This window comes from Danio rerio, chromosome 5 (genome assembly GCF_052040795.2).
Source record: "Danio rerio strain M-AB ecotype USA chromosome 5, GRCz13ab, whole genome shotgun sequence".
NCBI classification, from domain to species: domain Eukaryota; kingdom Metazoa; phylum Chordata; class Actinopteri; order Cypriniformes; family Danionidae; genus Danio; species Danio rerio.
Genome location: NC_141025.1, coordinates 13,586,525 through 13,606,077, shown reverse-complemented (window position 1 = coordinate 13,606,077; position 19,553 = coordinate 13,586,525). Strand labels below are relative to the sequence as shown.

Genomic DNA, 19,553 nt, shown 5'->3' with positions numbered 1-19,553 from the left:
TTGAGTCTATTCTATCCTTCGCTCTGGTGGCATGGTTTGAAAGTCTGTCTTTTAAAAACAAGAATAGACTGAGCCAGGTTATTCAGTGGTGTAGCAGGTTGATTGGTGAATCACAGCTGAGTTTTGAATCTCTGTATAGTGGGCAGCTTTTGAGGATTGCTCAGAACATTAGTAGCTGTAGCTCTTTTTTTGTGTGAATAGCATGCACAGATGAAACCCAGAAAATAAGTATTGTATTTTTTTTTTGTTAAAATTTCCCTTTTTCTGTGTGTTATTTTTCTTTTTAAGTACTTAAAAGATCAGTCCGTTCCTAATCATCGTCTCTTCTGGGAACATCAATCCATCCATCAAAAATCATCTTGCATAAGGAAAGACGAGATGCTGGTTTTTGCAAAGAGAAGCACTCGCACTGCTAACCTGATAACAACTCTTCCTATGATATCGCTTTACAGTAATGAGATTTAGGGGAAGCGCTCCTGCAAATGGGATTAATAGAAATGCATTGATTTCTGCAGCTCACACTTTTGAGGTTTATGGCTCAGTCTTTTAAGTAATGATCAAGGGTACATGTAAAAACCTCATCAGCTCCCCAGACAGGAAAGAGAGTGAAACCAGATGCTAAAGAAAATGGACAGACAATGAACTTAACAGGACTGTGTGTGTGTGAGTTTGTGTGTGTGTGTGTAGCTGTTCGTCTACAGCAGGGGTCACCAAACTTGTTCCTGGAGGGCCGGTGTCCGACAGATCTTAGCTCCAAACCTAATCAAACACACCTGAACAAGCTAATCAAGGTCTTACTAGGTATACTTTAAACATCCAGGCAGGTGTGTTGAAGCAAGTTGGAGCTAAACCCTGCAGGGACACCGGCCCTCTAGGACCATGATTGGTGTCCTCTGGTCTACAGCATAACATTTGATATAAAATTCCTTATAATACTTATGGCACATTACAAATTCATCCAAACAACAAAATCTTACTGGGTTTTATGATGGGAAATTTATGAGGAAAAAAAGTATAGGGTATATGCCGAGCTAGTGCTGTTCCCATGCTGATACACTTCCGGTGACCTGTTAATGTGAACTTTTTTCCATTTTATACGGTTCCTTATACAGCATTGATGTTGTAATGTCATTAAAATACATTCAGTTAAATAAACTTTAGCATTCATTTAGTTGCTCAAGCGTAAAACGAGACAAAAAGCTTTTTACTCACACGCGCCCGTCAGAATCGGCAGGCTAACTCAGAAGCTCCATTGAATATACTGGGGTAAAATAAATGCTCATATTATAAAGATATGGCGGAGGGAATGTAATTTAATGCAGTGCTTCTTGCACAATCTGAGACCCACTTTAAATCGGATATCACTCAGCTAGTGGAGATCGCTGATTTTTAAAGAAAACAGACCTTAAACGCACCGGATTTTGCATTGACATTCCATTCGCCGGAAGCGCTTAACCCAGGTTACTGGCAAATTAAAAGTCCATTGTTTACTATTTTAATATGTGGTCAAATGTAGTTGGTAAGTGTAAATTTAAAGACAAAATTCCATTATCATCAAATTTTTTTTTAGAAACTCACTATTTTAATTTGGTTCTTCAAAATATCTCTTCTGAAAACAGCAGCCACTTTTTACTGATTATTTGTGCAATTCACAGATCAAAAAAGCAGTATTTATTTCAAATTTGTCATTTGTTTCCATAAAGAAAATAAGTTATATGTCATGTTTATATTCCTTCTTAGAAAAATATATTATTCTAAAATATATTAATTATATTGACAATTTAAACATATAATTCTATAAGACATGAATGTAGAATATATCTGCAAACTTATTAATTTATTAGAAGTCAATGAATTTATTAACCTAATTTTTTAACATAATTAATTAATAAGTTTGCAGATATATCCTAAATTCATGTCTTACAGAATTATATATTTAAATTGCCAATATAACTAATATATTTTATTTATTTTTATTATTTTATGTATAAGGCAATAATAATATTATTAATAATATTCTGCAATGCTTATTAATTAATTAATTTATTTATGCAACATCAATTGCAAGCATAATACAAATTCTGGGTTCTGCATTGCAATTATGACAAGTGTTGCAAAAAAACCAAATCTATTAAAATAACTGTAACAAAACATATAAAACTATTAAATGTTTATTAATAATTGTCAATATCCTGAAATCAGTCATCATTGTCTGTCCGTATGCTGCAAAAGAGGAATATTTTGAAGCGTCTCAGACACTATTGCAATGGCAGACAGCGCTGAGCACAGCAATGCCGATTCACAATAACGGTTGGATTTCAGACTGCAGATTGATGCGCAAGTTAGAGATGAGAAATCAAATTAAACCGTAGTAAATGTAGAGTGCACAGACAGAGCGTAGAGCCAGGCAGTGAAGTGGACGCCTCATTGAGTTAAACTGAGCAGCGGCTGGATGCTGCAAACCTCAAACAGACTATATGTGGTGGTTACAAACTAAAAGAGTGATTTGTTTTTACAGAATTAATCTCATTACTGTCAAAATGAGGCGAGATTTAAATTGGAGTATTACCAGAGGGACATATTAGTAGCCACCCCTATAAAAATCAGTCATATCCTTTATATTTGCAGATTCGGTGAGTAACCATAATGACCAAAATCCTCATTTACATAGGAAATAATGATAGAAGATAGTGTTTTCTTCATATACAAAAATATTTATTAACACACAAATAAAAAAGTCCTGCACCAAATCAATTCCATTGGTCTAAAGTCCACATTTAAGTGAATTCAGATGTCTGTGTGTTTATGGCACAAACCCTCTGTCTGGGTGTCCTGATGGACTGCCGTCTATGTGTTCATACTGATGATCCAGTCAATGGTCTCCAATAAGAAGCTCATATTATAATGAGCGGCGATGTTTCTGAAAACTTCCACCTGCTCAGAGAAGCTCTGAAACACAAACAAACAACAATAAACATAAGACTCTGAAAAAACACATTCACAAACGCTCTATAGACTGGAAAACATACATCAGTAACATTTAAAAAAAAAAATGCTTTCAAAAGGTTTATTGTCATTTCACTATGTGTGGACAGAAAGTGGAACGAAATGTCATGTGGCGCAGGACCACGAGGGTGCAGAAATAAACAATCAGAAATATAAATGACCTTTTTAAACCTGTACATAACTAACATAACTAAGACTGCATTCATTTATTTATTATTCATAAATGCTGTGACAATATTATATATGATATACTGTATATGCTGGGCGTCAGTGTTGGATTACAGCTGAAATGGGGACCCGCTGTGTAAAACATATGCTGGATAAGTTGGCGGTTTATTCCACTGTGGCTCAGGCTCGCCTCCCTCGTGACAGAGCGCAGATGAGATAAATGACGTCAGTACATAATAACCGGTTATGATTATTACTGAGCCGATACCGAATTGTCCGCGTCTGCATCACGGTGCACCGAAGAAACAATTAATTTTGACACCTCTATTGAAGGGGGAGTTTTAATTACTATGAAAATACTACAAATAATAGGCAGAATAATTATTATTCTGCCCCAAACAAATGTATTGCCCCAATAGTGTAAGAACAGCAGAAAGCAGTTTGGGTAACTTAAGTGACTTTACTAGCAATTGTTCTTCTCATTTTTTCTTTTCTTTTTTTTTTGTAAAACTAACAAAGTGGGCAAAAGAACGTACATATTCACATTTACTTTAACAAGTACACTTCAACTAGCCGTACAATTTCACTGATATACAGTAGGGATGGGAAGATTAACCGATATGTATCGATACGCGATGCGCGTGCACGATGCGAGTGCATCGGTTGAGCAGCAGAGGATGAATGAAATTTTGGAAGCAAATCGAGATGCAGCTTATATTTTTAATATAGAATGTATTTTTTATTTATTAACAAGTGTTGTCAACCTGTTTTTGGCGCATAATTAAATCGACCTACATAAAGTAAGCCTTAGCAACGGATTTGCGGATGTGCACACACTACAACTCAGTGTATCAGGTGTGCGGATGAAGCTAGTGGAGCGCCCTCAGAAAGTGCGAGAAGCAAAACAAACATTTTATTCCCCACTGAGTTTTAAATCTAAAGTATGGCAAGCAACATTATGGATTTAAGGATGGACGACATGACAGGACAGATGCAATTTGCAAAATGTGCCGCGCATCTGTAAAATACGCGGGCAGTACGACTAATCTAAAATCTCACTTGAAGCGGCGCCACGGTGTTGTTGTGAAAGCATCTTCCAGTGTTTCTGCATCCCCGGCTTTCGCACTGCTTCAACCAGCTCCAAAAGTGGTGAGAAAAGCATTGAAAGTTTTTTTTCCGTGCGCAACAGTTTTGTGCGCTCTACGCCAATAACGAATGCTATTGCATTGTTCATCTGCAAAGATATTCAGCCTAGTGTCACGGAGAACGAAGGTTTTAAACACCTCCTCCTGTTAATTTTTATTTAATTATAATAATAATAATATTAATAATAATAATGATAAAAATAATTGGGTGTCACGGTGGCACAGTGGGTAGTTTGACCACCTCACAGCAAGAAGATTGCTGGTTTGTTATATTTGTATTAGCCTGTTGTTTACAGTGACAGTGATGTTTCAAAGCAGCATAACACTGCTAGTTCACGACCTTAAGTTTTAAATAATCAGTGGCAAAATATATCTTTGTAAAACTTGTTTTCATAGTTGAAAAGTTAAATCACAATTCTTGTTATGCAATGCTTAATTTATTTATGTTGAAAGAGTGCAAATATATACATACTTTTTTAATATATATTGCACTTATACATTCTGTTTATCTTGAAAATACTTAAATAATATGTGCTATATGTTCTTAAATGGCCCTCTACTGTAAACTGACACTCTCCCTGCTGAAAAATCCAGCTTAAACCAGCCTAGGCTGGTTGGCTAGTTTTAGCTGGTTGACCAGGCTGGTTTTAGAGGGGTTTTGGTCATTTCCAGGCTGGTTTCCAGCCATTTCCAGCCTGGTCTTAGCTGGTCAGGCTGGAAAATTACCAGCTTGACCAGCCTGGTTTAAGCTGGATATAGCTGGTTTTGGCTGGACTCCCAGCTTGGCTAGGCTGGTCAAGCTGGTTTTAGCTGGTCATCTCCCAGCCTGACCAGCTAAGACCAGGCTGGAAATGGCTGGAAACCAGCCTGGAAATGGCCAAAACCCCTCTAAAACCAGCCTGGTCGACCAGCTAAAACCAGCCAACCAGCCTAGGCTGGTTTAAGCTGGATTTTTCAGCAGGGGGCTCTGAGAGAAGAGCCAGTTTGTAAAAAAAAGTCTTGGTTTTGCTTGGTTTATAAATAATCAAACTCATTCAATGGCACAGCATCCTCTTTCACATCATCTCATAAACTTGATTTAATTAGTTAGTGCTGAAATATCGCATCGTATCGTGATATGGGTGTGAATCGTATCGTGTTGCATCGCAATATGTCACAAATGTATCGCTAATATATCGGATCGTATTCTTTGTATCGAGATGCGTATTGGATCGGCATTATAGCTTAGATGCCCAACCCTAATGTACAGAGTTTTATGCAAATTCTAATAAGCATATGAGGAAAATCTATTAAATGAGACCCCTTGAATTGAATATTAGCAAAATTATCATATTTGTTGCGCCACCAGCATAACGTGTAAGCCATGAAGAAGTGTTTGTTCAACAAATAACAAGTGGAATAAAACTGTAGATGTTCAAGGGTCGTTTGATTATTATCAAACATAGATCTTGAGTAAAAATAGAGCACTTACGGACATATATATTAACGTTTAAATGAGCCACAGAATTAAAATGCATGTGTGTTACTCTCGACCGTACACTGAAAGAAAATGAAAGTAAACTAATCTGAATGCAGTGCTTTAAATGTCGACTAGGTTGCCGGTCAAAACCACAAGTGGCTAGACACGACTGCACAACAATGATAGTGGTTCAAAAATATGTTTTGGTGGGAATCTCGTTATATTTTGACTTTAGTTGTGGGCCAGAGGGACGAGGAGGGCAGGCTGTAAATGGCCAGCAGTTTGAGACCCCTGATTTAAAGGGACAGTTTGCCCAAAAATTATTACTCACTCAAATTACTCACCCTTCACTTACCACAAACCTCTTTGTGTTCCTTTCTTTCGATGAACACAAAAGATAATATTCAGAAAAATTTACATTTTTGGAAACCTGTAACTACTGACTTCCATAACATTTGTTTGACGTTCTATGGAAGTTGATGGTTACAAGTTTTCATCTTTCTTCAAAATATCTTCTGTGTTTAAAAGAAGAAGAAATAAACCTCATAAAGATGAGAGTGAGTGAACAGCAACTACATTTTTGAATGCTTAAGACACATTTCTTCTTAAGAATATTGTTCTGCTTAATATATTGTAGATTGGGAACATTTTTACAGGATCATTAAGATTGCTCTTCTTTTATTAAAAAAAACAATATATATATATATATATATATATATATATATATATATATATATATATATATACATATATATATATTATTGCCTAAAACATTTTTTTTATAACATTAGAAATCTCTTCACTGTATCTATTAACAGTAATAGCATTAGGTTATTAGCTAGAATAAGTACCTTTGTGGTGAAGGTGAGGTTGAAATCTCCAGCACAGCTACAGTACAGCGGCATGTTCGCCTCCTTCACTCCTTTGCATTTGGCACACTCCTGTGACGGGAATAAAGTGCTCTAAGTGCCATTTACAGAAGTAATGGACGTGCAATAGATATATTTATATAATAAACGGTCCAAACACTCAAATTATTTGAGAATGGGACAGTAATATAAATGTGTGAATAACTTGGGAAGTAGGATTTATAATGCGTTTTAGATTTGTATTTTTATTTATTGTTTTTTTTTTTTTTTAAGTGAAGAAGTTGTAATTGTATTTAATAAAACTCAAACTCACCACATCTTGCAGCGTGTAGCTCATTAGTTTCTTCTGCAGGGCCTCCACCAGAGCCATTTCTATAGACTCAGTGTCGTACTGAGCCTGACAGTTAGAACAGAACCACTGTGGAAGAACTGAACCATCCTGCATACAGACAGAGAACAGAAGATCAAATGAGAAAAACTATTTTTTTGGCTAGCTTGACTACATAGAAAAAGAAAACTGAATGCAAAGAAAACATTTATTTCAACCTAAATAAAATACTGTGATATCTCTTAAAGGGATAGTTCAGAAAAAAATCAAATCACTATTTACTCTCCCTTAAAGTGGTTTCTTTCTTCAATTGAACTCAAAATGCAATATATTGAAGGAAGCTCAAAAACACCCATTGACTTCCATAGTAAGAAAAACAAATACTGTGGAAGGCAGCAGTTACCGGTTTCCAGCTTTCTTCAAAATATCTTCTTTTGTGTTCAACAGAAGAAAAAATTCAAAAAGATTTGATAAAGGGAAGGGTGAGTAAATGATGACAGAATTTTCACTTTTGGGTGAACTATCTTTTAAAAAAATTGTGTTATTAATTACCCTTGTGTCGTTTCAATCCCCTGAGACCTTTATTCATCTTCAGAAAACATAAAAAGATATTTTAAAAGAAATCCTGGAGCTCTCTGAACCTCCATAGACCACAATGGCCCAGAGATGTTCAAAGTCCATAAAATGATCCAATAACATTCCATCTGACTTTAGTGGTTCAACTGTAATCATACAAACACTTTTTGTGCCAAAACACTCAATGTTTTTGGTTCATTTTCTGGACATGAAAGTTTTGGGACCATTGCTGTCTATAGAGGTTCAGAGAGCTCCAGGATTTCTTCTAAAATATCATTAATTTGTGTTCTGAATATGAACAAAAGTTCCAGGGGCCTGAAAAGACATGAAGGTGAGTAAAAAATAAACAACCCTTAGAACCATCATCAAGGTTCTTACACATTTTTACTGAAATTCCAGGACTTCTCCAAAACTTTCAGGTAAATATTCATGACTTAATGTTTCATGTAATGTTTACGTACATGTGGTGAATAAGAAAAAAATGCACGTTCAAATGTATTATTTGATTTATAATCATTAATTTGTTTATTTTTTTTATTTATCAAAAAATGTGCGACAATCTACATTGTTTATTTTTATACCTGTAAAATAGTTTTTAGAAAATATCATACTTTTCGTATTAAAATGTTGGCTTGTGTTTTTATAAGACTTAAAATTCCTTAAGACTTAAAAAAACCTTTTTCAGGCCTGGAAAATGACTTGGCAAAATTGCATGACTTTCCAGGACCGTATGAACTCTGCATCACCAATGAGTGGGAATGAGCAGCCAGTTGTCAACCACAGACAGAAATAAAGGATCAGCTGTAACATTAAAAGTCATGCTGTGACCTGTGAAACTGCAGGGTCTTTACAGAGGTCCAGGTCTCGACAGAAGTTGCAGTGGTGACAGATGACCTCTGGCAGGACATATGACTTGCAGGGGTCACGAAACTGGGCGTCTTCTGAAAACTCTCCAACATCCACCAAGCGCAGAAGATCTCGCTTTAGTTTGTTCACCTGATTGACAATGTTGGCGTCCAGAGAGAGAACCTGGAGGCACGTCCAACACAGAAACATTAGCTTAAAAAAGCCTTTTTATTGGCAAGATCTGAATAAAGAGATAAATGCAATAATGCGATTGAATCGGGAATGTAACTTTAAAACTATGTAGGAATTTATTCTTCAAAAATACCAAGAAAATGATACATATCTCCATAATACACTACTAACATATGTTGGAGAAAATGCGTTGGACTCCCACACCAAGCATTTGTTTATCTGGCAAAGAAATGTACGCTTTTATTGTGGTCATCTCCTCAGGTACCTTCCTTTAAAATGTGGTTGTCTCCAGTATGTACACTATTTCCACTCGAGAAACTCACCTATGACATACATCAAAAGTCAGATGATTTTTGGCAGCTATGGACACCTTTTTGACATTACATTATTAATTTCTCCAGATTTTCTATTCTATGGTGCATATTTAGCTTCTAGCCTGACTGTATTATCCTGTTTACTTATTTGTATATTTCCCATTATTTCCTACTGTATAGCTGAAACTGTAATTGTATGTGCTGATATATTAAATGGCTAAAGGAAGATCCTCCATATGTAGGAGAATGGCATGGTATTGTAAAAAGAGTGTATGATATGGAAGTACTGATCCTTTCCTTAAGACAACAATCCTATCAAATTGCTTGATATCAAATTGTTTTAATTTAAATGAGTTGCATTTATTTTTATGGATCTGGAAACCCCACACAAGAGATTTTCCATCTTCAATATGCAACCCCTAACAGAAACCTGTATGGCAGGATCTGATCAAATATAAATGCTTATGAATGCAAATAAGATTGTATTTAGTGACCTTGTATGTCCTTATGTTGTCATTTGAAAGTGGTTTTTGTTCTGTTGTGTTTGAAAAAGGAAAAAAAAAGTCTCTGTGGAAGGTTTTTTCTGCCACAGAATAAATAAATATAAAACAATAATAAATGCCACTTTTATCACACAATCAAACATTTAAAATCATACAATACTGATCTATCATTTTACAATTATACGCTAATGTTTATATCTACAAATTCTGTGAAAGAATTCAGAACCTTTATTTAGTTGAGGTCAAATTTATTTACTTTTTCAAATATTTCCCAAATGGCGTTTTACAGAGCAAGGACTTTTTCACAGTTTTTCCTAAAATATTTTTCCTTCTAGGAAAAGTCTGATTTGTTTTATGTCGGCTAGAATAAAAGCAGTTCTTAATCTTTTTAAAGTCATTTTAAGGTCATTATTACTAGCCCCCTTATGCAATATTTTCTTTCGTTGTCTACAGAACAAACCACTGTTATACAACTGCCCCTTTCACACATACAAACCTTTCATGTGTAAACAAGCCCTGTTTGAAAATACTAGTAAATTTGTTCTGGCAATTGTCCGGAATAAGAAGTTGTAACATTAGCGGTAATGTGCCAGAATGCTGCTCTGTGTAAACTAGGGTTGGGCATCTAAGCTATAATGCCGATCCGATACGCATCTCGATACAAAGAATACGATCCGATATATTAGCGATACATTTGTGACATATTGCGATGCAACACGATACGATTCACACCCATATCACGATACGATGCGATATTTCAGCACTAATTAGATCAAGTTTATGAGATGATGTGAAAGAGGATGCTGTGCCATTGAATGAGTTTGATTATTTATAAACCAAGCAAAACCAAGACTTTTTTTTACAAACTGGCTCTTCTCTCAGAGCCAGAGTGTCAGTTTACAGTAGAGGGCCATTTTAGAACATATAGCACATATTATTGAAGTATTTTCAAGATAAACAGAATGTATAAGTGCAATATCAATTAAAAAAATATGTATATATTTGCACTCTTTCAACATAAATAAATTTAGCATTGCACAACAAGAATTGTGATTTAACTTTTCAACTATGAAAACAAGTTTTACAAAGATATTTTGCCACTGATTATTCAAAACTTAAGGTCGTGAACTAGCAGTGTTATGCTGCTTTGAAACATCACTGTCACTGTAAACAACAGGCTAATAAAAATATAACAAACCAGCAATCTTCTTGCTGTGAGGTGGTCAAACTACCCACTGTGCCACCGTGACACCCAATTATTTTTATCATTATTATTATTAATATTATTATTATTATTATAATTAAATAAAAATTAACAGGAGGAGGTGTTTAAAACCTTCGTTCTCCGTGACACTAGGCTGAATATCTTTGCAGATGAACAATGCAATAGCATTCGTTATTGGCGTAGAGCGAGCAGAACTGTTGCGCACGGAAAAAAAACTTGCAATGCTTTTCTCACCACTTTTGGAACTGGTTGAAGCAGTGCGAAAGCCGGGGATGCAGAAACACTGGAAGATGCTTTCACAACAACACCGTGGCGCTGCTTCAAGTGAGATTTTAGATTAGTCGTACTGCCCGCGTATTTTACAGATGCGCGACACATTTTGCAAATTGCATCTGTCCTGTCATGTCGTCCATCCTTAAATCCATAATGTTGCTTGCCATACTTTAGATTTAAAACTCAGTGGGGAATAAAATGTTTGTTTTGCTTCTCGCACTTTCTGAGGGCGCTCCACTAGCTTCATCTGCACACCTGATACACTGAGTTGTAGTGTGTGCACATCCGCAAATCCGTTGCTAAGGCTTACTTTATGTAGGTCGATTAAATTATGCGCCAAAAACAGGTTGACAACACTTGTTAATAAATAAAAAATACATTCTATATTAAAAATATAAGCTGTATCTCGGAAAAATCGATGCATCTCGCAAAAACCGATGTATCTCGATTTGCTTCCAAAATTTCATTCATCCTCTGCTGCTCAACCGATGCACTCGCATCGTGCACGCGCATGACCGCGTATCGATACATATCGGTTAATCTTCCCATCCCTAGTGTAAACGCAAAAGAAAAATTGCCGGAAAGAGCGCATTCACTTCTGGAACGCGCTGACGTGAGATGTGTATTCCAGCCAATCAGAAAATTCAGACACATTCACATTAATGATTGTTTATGAAAATAAAAGCCTTTGAATATTTTTCAGACACATTTAGCTCCAAGATGTTAGTCAGATAAAGTTTCTATGTTCTTTCTTAAGGCCAACTGTGTAAAGAATTATCAATAAAATGCTTATGATAAACCGATGTTTGTTTATCTTCAAGTTCTGCTTTAGTTGCGTGTTGCATGTGCACGTGTAGCAGTCAGTGAGCGCCAGCACACATACATGTTATTTACATCTTGACATGCAAAAGTGTTCCTCCATATGTTTTCATCGAAGTTGTTCACAGTATTTATCCATCCACTGAATTGGTAATGTAGTCAAATGTGCAAACATTTAGCTGCGGTTCACACTTCTGCCTTTGGAAGTCTCTGAGAGAAAAGCAGCTGCATGAATGCTAAAGCTTTTAATAAAAGTAAAACCATCAACAAAAGCCCGACCCCTTCTATATTAGAAAAATACAAACACAGCCATTTTGAGATTTTGAGGTCATTTCTGATTGATGATTTCAGAATTTATCTGTATTCTAGAAAAATTCCGGAATGTCCTTGCCTGTGTGAACAGCTCTTTTTTTAATTTACCGGTAAAGTTGTTATCGCTGTGTGAATGGGGCTAATGACTTGCCTTATTACTCTAATTTGCCTCATGAACCCAGTTAAGCCTTTAAATGTCATTTTAAGCTGAACACTAGTATCTTGAAAAATATATTTTAAAATATTATTTACTGTCATCATGGCAAAGATAAAAGAAATCAGTTATTAGGAATGAGTTATTAAAACTATTATGTTTAAAACTTTGTTTAAAAAAATATTTCTGTTAAACAGAAATTGGTGGAAAATATACAGGGGGACTAATAATTCTGACTTCAACTGTATATTGCAATTCAGAATAAACTTTCCCTCAAAATTGTGACTTCATAGGCTCATAATTCTGTCTTGATTTCTAGTATTTTTAATGCAAAATATACACTTCTTTGGGAAATACAATTTCAAATTCAATTGCAAGTCTTTCCTTTTTTTTTTTTACCTCCACAACATGAAAAAGCTTAGACTCTTTAGAACAGGCTGTGTAACAAACTTAGAACAGCATACTACAGAAATTAAAATAAAGGAAGAAGGTGCATGGGTAACCTGGCAGACGTATTTGATGAACTCCAGCGCAGGGTTGTTGAGCGGCAAATGAGAACCAGGAAGAACAGGGAACATCTCAGACGGGAGCGTAACACTGCGAGTGCTCGACACTTTCTTCTGAATCTTCTGAGTGATGGTGAAGAAGTTCTGTGTGAGTTCACTTGACACATACTCCTGGGAGAATGTAATCAAACCTACAACAGCACAAAAAAAGTTGTAGTTTTACATGTGTAAGAAACCCTTTTTTATTATTATTATAAACATTAACATGCCTCTATAAAGCTTTCTCTTTGAAGGTTCATGGTTTCAATTAAAGATTTCCAACAATAGGTTAAATCAGGGGTGGGCAATCTCGGTCCTGAAGGGCCAGTGTCCTGCACAGTTTAGCTCCAACCCTATTCAAACAGACCTCCCTATAGAGTTCAAGTGATCTTGAAGACACTGATTAGTTTGTTCAGGTGTGTTTGACTAGTGTTGGAACAAAACTCTGCAGGGACACCGGCCCTTCGAGGATCAAGTTTGCCCATCCCTGGGTTAAATACTACAATAGCATTTTAGTGCCATGTAAAGCAAAAAAATTAATCTAAAGTTTTTAATAGTTATAGATGAAGTTATAATATTAAGAATAAATTCAAAATGTTATAATAAATTCAAAATGTTTTGAGAATGGAGTCATATATATATATATATATATATATATATATATATATATATATATATATATATATATATATATATATTAGGGATGTAACGGTATTGTAAATACCGTCATACCGCAATATTAATTTTTTTCGATATTACCGAAGTCGCATGACTCGGTAAAACTATAGGTCTTCTGAGAAAATTTGCTTAGGCGAATGAAGCGAACGGGAGGTAGCGAAAACTACAATACCCATCAGCCCATGCTTGACCATCATCCCTTGCGGTCTGTTGTCGCTACAGATCCAGTAATGCGGAAATGGAGTGTGCTGCTAGAAGCGGGGATGAAAAGAGCTGGAAAACTCTAAGGCCCCGTTAACACTAATGCGTTTTAGTTTGAAAACGCATAAGTTTTGCTACGGTTACGCCAACCGTCCACACTACGCCGGAGTTCTCGAGCGCCGAAAACGGAGCGTTTCGAAATGTGTGGATAATGTATCAGTGTGGATAATGGAAAACGGAGACATCTAAAAACGGAGGCGGGGCTGCAGACGTTCGCCTCTCTGATTGGGGCTTTTCCTGAATATTAAGTAGCCTAACACGCACAGTTAAGCCATGCATTCTCTCCTTGTAAGTTCAGACTTCGCAAGTTTGATCAAGGCTGCAGTCTCTTCTTCTCATTTTGATATGGAAAAGCAGATTATACCGAGGACACGGGTAAATCTTCAAAGGGAACAGTGTACTTTATAACTTCATTCACATCACCCTGGCTTCGTTGTTTCACTTTATCAACAATAAATGTAAACATGATTTAAGGAACTGCCTATTTTCATTTTAATATTAGCAACTTAGACAGCAGACATGTTGAGGCGTCGTGCTGCATAAGATGAGCGTCATCTTCACTGTGTGGATATTTATAACAAAACGGAGCCGATAACAACTGCCTCCTTTCAATTTCAGTGAAAATACGAAACACAGCCTCTCTTTTGCTGAGTATCAGTTTTAATAATCGATAATGGCCATTTTAAAAGTATAACATACAATAAGTTTATACATTATAGGAAATAAAGGCAAGCGATCAGTCAATATACAGAATGTACGTGGTTACATTAATCATTAACTTATCTTTGCGCTCAGCCAAAACACGTTACCTGAGAACAAGTAATCGATTCCAATGACCAAAGTCAGGGAATATGTCGTTACATAAAGACAACTAGATAAATGAAATATCCCGTTTAATAAATATAGTGAGATTAGATCCAGCGGGAGATGCTTGATGAGAAGTCCGACTAGCAGAGCTCTCATCTGGGTAGATGGGCGGAGTGTGATTAAATGTTGAATGTGATGAGTTTTCAACAATACTAAATTGAAACTTTAGTGTTTTTACATGGTTTAATAATTTTTTGTTATTAAAATTGAAGTTCCTGTTTCAAAGCTTACAGATAGATGGCTAATTTGTATGTCATTGACACTTTTTTGGAGTATTTTCATAAGTTTTGTTTTTTCCTGTAAATGATTCAATAAATACCGTACCGTGACATTCATACCGAGGTATTACCGTACCGTGAAATTCTGATACCGTTACATCCCTAATATATATATATATATATATATATATATATATATTATATATATATATTCTCGATAATAAAAGCACAAGAGGCAATTCCGACCATTTGTGATTTGTTTCTTCTTCTGAATAAATTAGATTTCCTACGTAACAGCTGGAGTGTCCTTATTACTAATTATAACTCTGTGTTGATGCGCCAAAAGACAAAGACTGTTCTCATTGTTAAATAACTAACCTAAATGAAATAAAACAAAAAAAAAAAAGAAAAAAATATTAAAATAAAAAACTGACTAATAAACTACCCTAGAGTAAGATTTAACCAAATCCTCGACACCCATTTGTCTACGTGTTGTTTCCTCAAAATATTGCAAAATAATCAGGTGTTACGACAACTTTATTCTCATAGTATTGTGAGTTTTGTTGTAATATTTCAACTTCATTGTTAAAATAAAGAGGTGGATTTCAAAAATAAAGATGTGGATTTCGAGACTAAAGTCGAAATTTTACGAGAATGAACTTGAAATATTACGATTTTATTCACATAATATTTCAAAATATTACCAGAATAAAAGTAATAATATTTCGAGTTTGTTCTCATTATATTTAGACTTCATTCTTAAAATTTTATGACTTTAATCTTGCAATACTCTCATTTATTAGATTAAAGTCATTATTCTCAAAACATTTTAATTTATTCTCGTAACTTTAATTTTTTTTTAACATGACACTAAACGACTCCGTAAAAGATGATGCCAAACAATTATAATAATAATAAAATGTAAAATATATATACAGAACAGCATCTTCTTTTTTTTCCTCTGACATTCAGCTCTTCTTTTGCACTTGTACACAGTTATATAAAGAGTAACACTAAATGAAGGATATTTTTGAATAAAGAAATATGAGAATCAATTAAAATAAAATCTTTACATTTCTCAACTTAATCAAAATATAGATAAAAAAGAAAATACAAACTTCCCATTTTTTTTTTACACCAAATTAAATTCAAATAATTTAAGCAAAATAACAGCCCTAATTAATCATCATGATACATCTCTCAGGGACTTTCTGTCAATATACAGTCATGAAAATAACCCAGTACAGGAGCACTTGATACTTACTGTAAAAGACTGAGATAAATCAGCTTATGTCTTACCAGGAAGCGCACTGACATCTCCAGATGGCTGCTGGGATGCCTGTGTTGCTCCTCGTCTCTTAATGGGAGTGGCTCCAGGGGCGTTTCGCCGAAGTTCTTGTCTCATGCTGTGATAAACAGCTGCGATGTAGGCTGAAAACAGCAAATGTGTTATAATGAAATGAAGAAAAACGATAATAAAATGACTGAATGATTTCGAAAGATCATATGATTCTGAAGACTGAAGTAATGGTGCAGGAAATGAAGCTTTGCAACTAGAGTAAAAAATGACATTTCAAATGTGAGATTTTAAATCTACCGAATTGTCCGTGTCTGCATCGTGGAAGGAACCGAAGCTACAATTAATTTTGACACCCCTAACACACACACAGTGCTCAAAACAAAAAAGGAAACACTTCAACAACACAATGGAAGTCAAAGTGAATTAAGCTGCGGTCACATTAGAATTTGACCATGCGATATTCTGTCGTGCGGCGCTGCGAAAAGGGGCGGGATTAAACAAGCTTATTAGACATTTTAAAAAGCAAGCGATCATGTTTTAATTTTCTGTAAAGAGACGTCATGTTTTGATCCTCGATTGGTCTCACGCAGTCAAGTGATGCAATTTCACCAAGCTTGAACTTTGCACCGCAGCAACCTGCGAAATTTGACGCAGTACCCTGCGTTTCCGGTCTGACACATTTGCGTGCGTATGAATGGAAGTCTATGGGAGGAAAAGCCCAGTGTGACCGCAGCTATACACTTATGTTAAATCAAACTGCCCACTTAGGAAGCAACACTGATTGACAATCAATTTCACATGCTGTTGTGCAAATGGAATAGACAACAGGTGGAAATTATAGGCAATTAGGAAGACACTCAAATAAAGGAGTGGTTCTGCAGGCGGTAACCACAAACCACTTCTCGGTTCCTTTGCTTTCTGGCTGATGTTTTGGGTTTGAAAGCTGATGGTGCTTTCGCTCTAGTGGTAGCATGAGACGGAGTCTACAACCCACACAAGTGACAGGTAGTAAATAAGATTTTGAAAGATCATGTGATTGAAGACTTAGGTAATGGTGATGGAAATTAAGCTTTGAAAAATACAATTCTTAAAGGGGCTACACTAGCAGCTTTTTAATTCTTTAAATTATATATATTATATTATTATTTATTATTATTATTTTTTATCCTAGCCTGAAAAGAAAATGAATGAATGAATGAATGAATGAATGACATCTTCGGACATCTTGCAGGAGATACTGTTGTCCAAAAAACAACAACAACGTATTAAATAAAATTTTACATGTACCGTAGGAACGGTATAGCAAAAAATATTGGTGGTTTTAATAGAAATGAAAATTGAAATATTATGAGAATAAAATCTGAGTCATTAAAAGTCATTTTCTTGCTCCATTAAACAGCATTTGGGAAATTAAAACAGCGTTTAGTTTCATAAAAAAAAATTAAAATAAATAAATAAATGAAAAAAGTCTATAATTTTAAGATTAAAGTGGTAGTAGTAATTCAAGAAAAAGCTGAAATGCTACGAGAATAAAGTTTAAGTGATACAACAATAGTCGTAATATTACAAGAAAAAAAAATCGAAATATTACGAGGACAAAATCGTGAGTGATTAGCATTTGGGAAATTAAGACAGCATTTGGGAAATTAAGACAGCGTTTAGTGCCATGTAAAAAAGAAAATGAAATAATAAAAAAAAAGTATAAAACTCTGAGAATAAAGTGGTAATAATTCAAGGAAAAAGCCAAAATTTTACAAGAATAAAGTTAAAGTGATGCAAGAATAAAGTGTAAATATTACATGAAAAAAAGTGTAAATATTACACTTTAGTATAGTTGTTAAAAAATATGAGCAATAGGCTACCATTTACCAAGCTATAGTCTATAAGCTATAAAGTGTCTTTTTACTAATTAAAACTAAAAACAAAGATTGTCGTTTTTAACGTGGCACTAAAATGGCATTATATGAAATATTTGAATAAAAGATATATATTTACATTTTGCAGAAAGCTAATCGTATTTTCATGTATAATTTAAGTCTTAAGTCAATTTTAAGATTAATTAATTTTAAGTATTAATATTTTACAGTGTACAAAGACACTTGTGCTCACCAAGGCAGCATTCAAAATTGCTGGTGAAATTTGAAAAAAGTGATGGGAAATTTGAAAGTGTACATGCATCACATAAGAAAACATTAATGTTACCTGAAATGATCATGAGAAAGTATTTCTGACAGGAGGCCGTCTGAGGAAGATACTGCATTATGTTCCAGTTACTTTCAATCAGATCCTCCACGTCTTCCTCCCTGTCCTGTTCTTCATCTTCCTCTTGGTTTTCTTCATGTTCATCTTCATCATCACTTCCATCCTCTTCTGCTCCATCTTTCTTCTTCTTTTCACTGTCATGCTAAAGTAGGAAAACAAAATACTGAAACTCAACCAAGGTATCTTTTAAAAGTATTTGACATATTTTTAAAAAGTAAATAGAAATCACACCGTGGTTCATTATAATCGAATCAAACCTGCCAAGTGTAAACACAGCTTTCATGGAAGAACATATTGCTTTACCTCTCCATACAGAAGGCTGGAGGGCAGCTTTCCCTTCACTCCTCCACAGTTAGCAGGATCCATCCACAGCAGAAACTCCCAACAGCGGGAAAATGTGATGGACAGAGAGTGGAAGATCTCCTTCGTGTGGATACTGAGACAGCAAACAAAAATTGTATCTGAATAATCTAATACCAATGATTTCAGAAGTCTAGATGAGAGTTTGAACAAAATATATTAAATGGATTTGAAACCTGTTAGTGATGTACTCCACATATGCAATGGCGTCATCAATGCGTCGTTTCTTGGTGCAGAGGATGAGACGGTTGAAGTTTCCATAGATCACAGATGATCCCAAGCGTTTAAACTCTGCCACGAGTCTGAAGGGTTTAATATGAGATGCTTACTTGGGGGTGGGGAGGATTATTCACCAAATGCATACATACAACACCATCTAATGATCAGACAACATGTTTTTTTTTTTTTTAGCTGTTAAGATATAAATATAAAATTTTGACTGCTACATTCTTCTGCTGTGGACAAGAAACATCTCTCACTACATGCTGATTTTAAAACGTATCACTTTTGTCTTTTGCATGATGTCTCAGTTTTTCTGACAAAATAACTCACCCATGTATGATTGTCTTTCATTTCATTGTGACTGAAAGCTGTGCAGGAAGAACAGTGGAAGAGGCCATAGAGGACTAACAGTTCTATAAACGCACTATTGTATGATCTAAATGTGTGGTAACATTCTCAAGTTAGAAATAATGAGAATTAAGACTAGGGTGAAGGTTTTCCCCTTTCACAATGGCTTAATAGATTAAATTAGGGATGTTTCAAAATGAAAATTCTGAGCCAAAACCAAAACGTATGTATTGTATTGGCCATAAAACGAAAATGTTTTGTAGTAATTATGCATTATTTTATTAAATACTAGAATTGTTTAAT

At 35.0% G+C, this 19,553-nt stretch overlaps 1 protein-coding gene across 1 annotated transcript in view; it reads right to left on the bottom strand.

The window, feature by feature from the left end:
- Positions 1-2,693: 2,693 nt before the first annotated feature.
- The window catches only part of pole (polymerase (DNA directed), epsilon), a 63,381-nt gene continuing 46,521 nt past the window's right edge, over positions 2,694-19,553 (bottom strand). The window contains 9 exon segments of the mRNA NM_001128523.2: positions 2,694-2,949; positions 6,630-6,719; positions 6,961-7,086; positions 8,380-8,580; positions 12,693-12,886; positions 16,058-16,189; positions 18,261-18,462; positions 18,624-18,756; positions 18,857-18,982. Of these exon segments, the coding sequence (NP_001121995.2) occupies positions 2,848-2,949; positions 6,630-6,719; positions 6,961-7,086; positions 8,380-8,580; positions 12,693-12,886; positions 16,058-16,189; positions 18,261-18,462; positions 18,624-18,756; positions 18,857-18,982 (1,306 nt within the window). The 3' untranslated portion in view covers positions 2,694-2,847.